General features: G+C 42.6%; 1 protein-coding gene across 1 annotated transcript in view; it reads left to right on the forward strand.

The window, feature by feature from the left end:
• Nucleotides 1–9,865, forward strand: part of opcml (opioid binding protein/cell adhesion molecule-like) — a gene marked incomplete at its 5' end in the record, with an annotated part of 95,947 nt that overhangs the window by 46,007 nt on the left and 40,075 nt on the right. The window contains one exon of the mRNA XM_084474193.1: nt 8,453–8,578. Within this exon, the coding sequence (XP_084330319.1) occupies nt 8,453–8,578 (126 nt within the window). The remainder of the gene's footprint in view (nt 1–8,452; nt 8,579–9,865) is intronic.

Raw genomic sequence — 9,865 nt, forward strand, 5'->3', positions numbered from 1 at the left:
TTTACTTTTTTTCAAACAACTAATGCAAATACAATAAAACACTATTAATTATATTTTAGTAAGTATTGTGAATATAAATTGCCAACATACATGTGGCGTCATCTATGATTATGTTTACACCATTGGTTTACGCATGGTTTACGCATGTCACACTATGAACTATACGAGACGTTCACCATTTCATTCGCTGTCAATTCGTGGTCTATGTAACCTGCATCAGAATAGTTTGCAATGGTGCGCCTGAAGGCAAGGGTTGGACCCAGTCAGTGACGTCACGAAATGCAAATTTGTTTAGGATTGGATTGGAAAACTTTGTCCTTGAAGTTCAGAGGTTTCTCTCACTCAGAGCTTTGTGGTTTTCCTTTTCGTCACACGCAGAATATGTCTGTTGCTCCTCATACCGTTTTGTTTTTCCCATTTTACACAGGCAGAATATGTCTGCTGCCTCTCTGAGTCATATTACAATTCACAATTCTTGATTCAATAATAGACTCTTTCATCACCCCCGCCGAGACCCCCGCACACACATATTCCACAACAATTGTCGATTTAACAGGATGCATGTGTGCCAGCTGATTGGACAGAATATGTAAATTGTCACGTTCTGCTTCCTTTGTAGAAGACTGCTGTGGTTAATTAGAGACCGCGAAGAGAATTTGTCAAAAGAGTTCAATTTAACCTCTGCACCTAAAGCCAGTGAAATTAGACACTTCGGCGGAATTTAAATAACAAGTATTTACCGAATGCCACAAAACAACAGTATCTGTGTGTATTTTCGTGTTGGACAACTGTTCGATAAATTCATTTGCATTGTTACACTGAGAAATGCAAAGCTGAAGGACATCACTGGAGCGATGCTACTACTAGAGGACACTAGTGGACAAATAATGTAACTACACCCGTTTTAGACGTAGACCTATAAACTGGCAGGATGGTTATGTTAACATTTCCCATGTTGTGTAGCTCTCTGGCTGTAAGGATCTAGTGTCTTTATATTATCCATTTAATATGTCACGTGTCTTCACCTGGTAAACCGAAAAACAGCTGTGGTCGCAGCTGGAGATCACTTGCTGAGGGTTAGACATTTCTTTCTCCCTTGGGAAAAGGAGATAGGCCGGTTCTAAAACTACCCAGACGATTGGTGTGCTTATGGTATGATTTATGGCCTGCAGCAGAACGGGAGGTATTTTGGTATGTCTAGTTTAAACAGCTTGTGTTTAATGACGTGGCCTCTGTATATCCGCCCTGGGATCATTGAGTAGTGTGATGAGCCTGTGCTGTTGACACGACTGAGTTTACACTCAGTGCTGTTGGACGAGAGTGTGATCCTTTAAATGGTGCTGACTGTACCTCGTCTACGGGTTTACAGGTTTAACCTTACCTTAGTTCAATAAGGTAAGGTTAAACCTGTTTAACCTTACCTTATACCTGTTTCGATGTTGCTACCAATTGCTACTTACTGAACTAAAGATATGTAGACAGGGTTTGAACCAATTGTTTCCAATTGTTTACCAATTGAATCCGCTTTCTGGTTGACCATGACTGAACTACTATGTGTAATACCATGGAAATGAGAGACACATTAAATTATTCATTAAAATGACATGAATGTATTTAGATGGAGTCTACGCCTGCTTGTTTATAACATACATAAATGCAATGCTCTTCCGTCCCCATCAGCTCTTTAATCAATAAAACGTGTGTGTGGATGTCTTATTAAGCTTGAGCCTATCCAGAATATCACATGCTACAAAACGGTTTCAAACCGATTAGCTTGAATAAGGTAGCACTCCTCACATATTCAGTTCAGTTTCATTTATTTCACTCACATCTCCAGTTCCTTTCCCCTGCAGTACTACGCTGACTGCTTCATTAGAACCAAAGCACTGGTTGCATTCAAACGGACAAACATAAAAGAGGATGGAGGAGAGGTTTTTATGTAATTTGACCGTGTACTAATTGTGCTGACATTGCTATGAAATATGCCTCATAATATCAAGACAACCTTCAATTGCATATTTGGGACTTGTCTTGAAGAACAGACTATTCAGCAGTATTCAGCCCTCACCTATCTTCTCACACTCTCTTAAAGTGCCAGTTGGAATTATGTGATGATGACGGTGAGAATCATCAAAACGTTATTGCAATAAAGAAATTGTAATCGGAATAGAACCACTGTTGTGAAAAAGGCTTATTCAAAGCCCTACTCGATATTATTATTATTATTTTTATTTATCCTTATTACCAGGGTAGTCTCATATTTCCGTTCACTCATATTCCATCATAGTCACTCATAGTCACTCATATTTTCGTTGTCAAATCAAGTGCTTTATATCAGCACATTATTTTGCGACTACATCCACAGTGATGGTTCCCAAGGGTGGGCAGCCAGTGCACCTCCTCAACCCCCACCTGGGGGACGAGTGGGCTGTGATGCCTATCATCTGGCCGGGGGTGTCTTCACATCGCTGGGTACCAATCTGTACATTTTTGCCAAAGTGCCACCTATTACGGGCCCACGCAAAGTGGTAACCAGGAAGTCCGTAAACAGCCTGAAAATAAGGTAGAACAAGACGCTGATCACTGTATCGCACGAACAGACTGGGATGGAGACACACACCGAACTGTTTGTGTGATGCAATGGTGTTCTGCAGAGTGGGTGATGTTTGGCTATCATTGTTCCGTAACCATACCACTTGAAGGCTGCAGATGCCGTGCGTCTGTCGGATGAGTGGTGCGCGGCTCTTTACCTGTGCTCTTTGCCAGCCGATCTGTGTAACACCCACAGTGCATTGTCAAGGGACCGTAAAACAAGCGACGGTTTGCACCATTTATATCCTGCTTTCTATAAAAAGATCCAAAAAGAGGAGGATGTATGCTAGCCTTGGCCTAAGATAATAAATATTGCCGTGCAGGGTTCATTAGGAATCCTATTTGTCATGTATTGTACACAGCTCGCTGTAACTGCATGCTGTTATATGATGGAATACTTCAGTGTTTACATTGCTGAAGGAAATGTTATGGCTCATGTAGCACAAATTGGAGTATATCTTAATGGTTAATGGTGCTCAACAACAAACAGCAATGAGGAATTAGGCAGCATTGCCTGATTGTTGTTACCTGCAATAGTTTGTTTTTTCAATCTAGTTTAAATAAAATGTATATTATTCTAAGGTTCTGCACCTTAAAACTTAAAGTTAACATGCACATACCTATTCTTATGTTCAGTTCTTGTTTTTCCACAGAGACACTTCTAGCATTAGTTATTCCAATGGCCCAAAGATTAAGAGTACAGGGGAAAACTTTCTTTGAAAAATCCTCTGTCCTCTTTTTATGTACAGTCCTCCTTAATTTTAATGCAGCCGGCTGAAACCTGGACGACCACCAGGGTTATCTGGGTCGTGCTCCGGATATTTCTGGGATTCTTGTTCATTCTATCAAATGTGTCTTAAACTAGCCATGCTCTGACCTAAGCCCTTAACCTCGGCCTTACCAGTGGACCTGGCTATTTATATTTAGGTCCCGGGCGCGTCCCCTAACCTCGGCCCTACCAGTGGACCTGGGTATTTATATTTAGGTCCCGGCGCGTCCCTGGCTGCAACGCTTGAGTAATCTGCATTGAAGAAGGCTTGGGCGGGGTGCATATACACTGTGCTGTGCTGCTCTGTGTGTTCGCTCCTGTTTGTTCTGCATCATGCTCACGGGGATGTGTGTGCAGTGAACCCATGGCGCATTACGAAGGGCAGAGTCAGCAGCGTTCTGGTTCTGTAGCGCTCATTGTGTTGGTTTTAAGCGAGGCCGGTAGGATGCTAATGACGGGGTCAGCGCAGGGAACGCGGCCACATTTCATGCAAGACAAATGCAGTGTGGAATGTATTAACTTGCAGAGTCACAACTATTACCTATCTAAACCAAGTGTATAAAAGAACCCTGTAGCCCAGAAGTGAATGAGACATTACATCCACAGCTATTAAATTCAGATATTTACGTTTTAGATATTTCAGATATGTCGACTTCAATGAAAATATACTGTTTAAAAAAGGTGAAGCTTTCGCTGTGCATGAAGTGAGCCTACATTTTCAGTTATGACGATCTTAAAATGAATAAATGACGCTGTTAAATAGTTATTTTAACTGTACAGGATCTGTGTGTGTGTGTATGTGCGTGGGAGAATTACAATACAAGAGAGGTGAAAGGCTAATATACCTGTTTCACGTCGCACAGTAGCGTCTTAACAACCAATTAGAAAGCCGTAATACTTTGAATGCAGTGGCCGTGACATGACTTCATGCACCATCCAATGTTCAAATTAATCTCAAATGACTTGGCCCCAATCATTATATCAGTGCTCTCCAGAACAACACCAATAATAGCACTCATTCAGTCCTGCACAAGGAGAACGACGAAACCTGTTCGAATCATTTTTCCGAGGTTCCATTTCCCTGAAGGTCTCTCAGCCCCACCTTTGTTGACAGCCAACCGACACTCTGTTGCTAGGTTACTAGCGGCTTACTGGCTGTCTACTGATATGTCTACAATGTCTACATTGGATTATCCAAATAAGCGTAAAAAAAGGAAGAACAAAATAAACAGAAAATACCATTGATAAGAAAGCTTTTACCGCTTAGAGGAACATTATTTCTCACCAAACAACAAATTGTGTTTCCTGACTTCCTGGAATGCACCTGGGGGCCGGTAGCCAACCAGATTTGAGGGATTCTGCGTTTCTTCATGTGGCTGTGCTGCCATATCTCATCCTCATCTCAGATAGTGTCCCCGTCATGCTATCCGGCATATCTTTGCTACCTACGGTGCTAATCCAAATCACATTAGCAGCGGATAATGGGATATCTTGGGACACCAGAGTAGGCGATGCAAAGTTAAGGTGACGGGGGTGAATTGGTGTGAAATATGTAAATATCAATATCTAAATTACATTTTAGGATGCAAAATAAACTAAATCCCCCGAAATATTGGACTTTTACTTATTAATTATGTATATTACATATTTTTTCCCTATAACAGACATTCACCTCAATTTAATACTGATTATGCCAATGTGTAATGAGGCCCATTTCGCTCACTCACAAGTTGCTCGCTTGGCTGCTCCCTCCCACTGCTCTTGAATGTGTTTAGTATTAATCAGGTTGCTCAAGGTGTGTACAAAAGGGTTACTAAGAGTTCCGCGCGGCATTTAGAAAACCTGATCACACACTGTGTCCGAAATGAACCCATCCAGATGCTATTAGGAATGCATGCTAATTAAATCAGGAGATTCAAAGGTCAACGCCATGCCAAGGGAACAAATCGCTCAGCCTCTGATCCCTGCGGTCCAGGCCACGTGCTACGAATACACTCCGTCAACATTTCCTTCAACAGTATTGGGGTAACAACCCCCCCAAAAAATGTTTTAAATATAATTTCCCATGATGCGTAGGAAAATAGTCCATTTACGAGTCAATATCACAGTGCTTTGCATGCATTGAGGTTATTTAGTCATTTACAGTTTTTCTCAATTGTTTAAACACATTCATTGGAACATCATACACAATGTGCACAACCTGAAACTCATGTACCAACTGCAAAACCAATTCTGCTGAACTCCAAGCACAATTTCTGCTTTAGACTCAGATTCCCATTCCAAACCATACATTTTTCACAACACTACACACAATTCTCTATATCTTGCACACTCTTCCTGAATTCCCTCTCTTGATGTTCACACAGAACACACTGCCAATCACATTTCTAAACTCCAAAGGCTGTTGTGCAATTAGCAATCTGCAATTTGCTATAGAAGGGTCACAGAAGAAAGACATGACACTTAAGTACAGCCATTGAGTAGTATCACTATGAGAATGTTGATAATGGTGATGATGATGAACATCATCATGATCATTATTTAGGATATTATCCATCTTATGGTTGAATGTACTGGATATAAGTATTGACCCTTATGGGTATGTGTACGTATGTATTTATGTAGGTAAGTGTATGCATGTATATGCAAACACACTGTATGTATGACATTTGTTTGTTACTCTTAAAAATGTGAGAAGCGGGGGCTTGATATAAGCTGAAGCTTCTGCCCTACCCTTTGGTTACGACCAATAAAAATGCATTAATTCAATCATTCATTCATTCATTCAGATGTTTTGTTTACAGTATTTCCTATTTTCTGTTATCTCTTTCATTTCATCCTGTTTTCATCCTGTTTGCTGTGATTTATAGTAGACAGCACATTTTGGATACAAATACAGTATTTTGTTACTGTAAAGTATTGTGTGTTATTTTCTATTTGAGTGTACCTAAAAACATTAACATTAGGTAATATTTTACACCAGGTGACAGTGTAACACACAACATGCAAAAGCATAATTTTACTGATGAAGCATTCATATAGTGTTCTCCATTCATACTATAGTGTTTACCATTCTGCACACCAGTGTTCAATGGGTGATTAGAAATGTCTACTAATATGATGTATGTTTGTCATTTGAAAAGAAAATACAATTTAGTGAAGAGTTAACTCTGTTTTGAGGGCAAGTGTGCTTTTGCAAGAGAAGTGTAGGCTTTTGCATTTTGTGTGTGAGTTTTGAAATTTGTGTTTAGGGTTTTGAGAAAGTGAGATAATCTATCAGGAAATGTGTTTAAGCAATTGTGAAAAACTGTAAAGGGGGGAGAGGGAGATTCTTAATGAGCTGTCTCTGCACACAGAGACAGCTTATTAAGAAGCAGGTATTGGCTATGCATCTTGGCCAAGGAGGCTTCGGTAGGTAAGCTGAGGACAGTGGGGATGAAACACAGAACCCTTCAGCTGCTGAGCATTGAGCACCCTAGGCATTCAGTCTGTCAAGCATTGAACGGATGTTTGATTTGCATTCATTCATATTAAAGATTGATGTTTGTTCAAATAACAAACACTGCAATTCAATTCCGGATTAGAAGTGGGCATCTGGTGTACTTGAGTGTTAGGAATTTGGAATACGAGTAAGAGAGAATGTGAATCACCAATGGGGTTTTGGCGCACTTAATGAAGTGCTGTCACAGCTGTACTTTATAAATCATTGTGTATTGTTAATGGCTTTCTTAGCCTAGTCCATGCTTTGGTGTTTCTGGAACTCGGTTTGTTGTTTTCCGCTTGAATGCAGAACACTGGTCCCAGCATGGATCCTGAGAATTGCTATAATGAGATCTTATGTCTTCTTCCGCCAGCCTTTCACAATTTCATTTTTCTTATAACACAATCAGAAAAAAACAAGAATTCAGAGATTATGAGCAAAGGCCCTGTGGGCAAGTGTACTCAAACTTCCACCAAAACCTCTTATAATCTTAGTCACACGTCTTTATTTGTTTTATTTTAGGTTTTGTAATATTGTTTGTTTTGCCCTGGGGCATCCACTACTTAGTTGTGCCACATATTGAAACTGTAAAGACACTCATACACACACTTGATACAAGCACACACATTTGCACACAAACATGTACACAAGCTCACATGTGCCCACATTGCTTTCCTGGTTGGAGTCTGGAATGAGATTAGGGCGTCCCGTAATAGATGAATCATCTGCACTATCTGGCGCACTTATTTACAAAGTTGGGGCCACAGCAGGGGTGTTATTTAGGAAGATTAATAATATTAAAAAGTTAATATAGTAATCTGACCGTAATTTGACTGCAGTTTGACAGTTGGTTCCAAAACTTTACAAATATGCTTGATCTAAACATACATGCCCTAGGAGTGTATAAAGTGGACACACCAGTGGACTTATTATTGACACTGATATTATCAGTGGTTTTGCAATTGTTTCCTGCTCATTCATACTTGGTGAAACAATTATATTTACAAAACGTCTATGTTGTGCGACAAGGTAAAAATCTTCCTTTTTTCCTTTCCTTTCCATTTTCCTTTGTAATATCTTTAGGGGTCTTAAAGGGAATGTTTTTTCATCAGACATGAAGTGGTCACTAAAGTGAACCAACTTTAGCGACCAGAATACACAACCAACCAAATAACAGTGCAGTCTTTAAACTTCTACATCCACGGTGGGGCCTATTCTTTAAGGTCATGTCGGCACACAGACGCATCTGAGCGGAGGAGGCTAGGAGGTCAAGCGCCGACACCTGACACCCCCCGTCTCGCTGTTCCACCCCAGTCCGCCTGTCTGTGGAGGGAGATGAAATCACATCTATCTTATAATCCGCTGTGGAGGTGAGCCGTGTTGTAAATACATACACGGGGAAGAAAATCAATCAGGCGCGATACCGCGTCAAGCCGGATCATTTCCAACGCGTCACCGTGTCGTGTCGGGTTAACGACGCCCACATTGTTCAGTCGAGGAAACTTGCGAGTATTATTTATTATAATATTGTTGTTCTTTTCCCCCCCATGAATTAAATCCATAATTATTCATCTGCTGTATTTGCGCTTGTGTTTTTCTCCACGACCCAGTGCCTGCGAGAATCACCAATATATCCCAGGCCGTGACGGTGAACGAGGGCAGCAACGTCAACCTCATGTGTCTGGCCCTCGGTCGGCCGGAGCCCAGTGTGGTGTGGAAGCATCACTCTGTGAGAGGTGAGGGGGCCGACACGCCCTGAAGCCCCTGTTTATTCTTCAGTTAATTATTTCATTACTTTGTTCTTGCCTTGTCCTTCAGTTTGTTCGTTCTTCAGTTCATTCGTTGGTTTGTCCTTTCTTTCTTTCTGTCTTTCTTTCTTTCTTTCTTTCGTCCGTCTGTCCGTCCCTCCTTTCTTTCTTTCGGTGTGGATTTGATGCCTGCAGCTACACTGCAGAAGTTAGGGTTCCAACCCAGCACACAGTCGGCTTGGTGGGAGTCGAACACCCTATAGAACCACAAGATTACCTCATCTGTTCAGTATCAGTATTCTTGTCTTTCCTATTTGGTCCTTTGACATATTGTATTACAATTTCTAATTGGAGGACTCTCTCCTCCGTCCCACACAAGGTGCCTCTCCCTCTACTCACACACACACACACACTCACACACACACACACACACTGAGTGAGTATTGGCAAGGTTTGTCAACCGTCAACCCTTGTTCGAAAGCGATTGTCCACCCACGCGTCTCATGCCCGCCTTGCGCCGTCTCCAACTGCTGCGGGATGTCTTTAATCGCAGACGGACCGGAAACATTTTAAGGATGGGATGGAAGGTGGGCTGATGCCACACAAGCGGTGTGTCTCCGTGGGGTGCATCGGCGCATGGGTTTGGACCGGGGCCACACGGTTGCATTACTAAGGCCTCGTTGTGCTGGAACTCTGCTGCTGAACCAGGGCCAAGACTCTGTGGGGGTTTGTGTGTGTGTGTGTGTGTGTGTGTGTGTGTGTGTGTGTGTGTGTGTGTGTGTGTGTGTGTGTGTGTGTGTGTGTGTGTGTGTGTGTGGCAGGTGTGTGTGTGTGGCAGGTGTTAGCATATCTTTGCGTGTGTGTGTGTGTGTGTGTGTGTGTGTGTCTCCGCAAGTGTTGCATGTCTGCAATTGCTCGCATCTCAAGATGTGCATTTGCATAAATGCACGTGGGCGGTTATACATAGGAGCGCCATCGCCATCTTCGTTGTATGCTAGCACACGTTAATGCATTCACACTCGCATGCGGGAGCCAAGGAGCGTGTGCGTGCGTGTGCGTGTTTGCCGTGTTGTCATCGCGGCGGGCTCCACCCGCCCCCCCGCCTGCACATTCAATGGCGTCACGTGCGTCGCCCCGCCGCAGCGTCAGATGCTCAGCCCTTGACACGACATGAATGCTTACAGCCCAGCTGTTCACCGCCCACCCCGCCACCGCCACCCCGCCCCCCCCAGCCCCCTCCACCACCACCACCCCACCCCCCCAGCCCCCTCCACC

This window comes from Micromesistius poutassou (genome assembly GCF_964030765.1).
Source record: "Micromesistius poutassou genome assembly, chromosome: 10".
In the NCBI taxonomy this organism is placed as follows: Eukaryota; Metazoa; Chordata; class Actinopteri; order Gadiformes; family Gadidae; genus Micromesistius; species Micromesistius poutassou.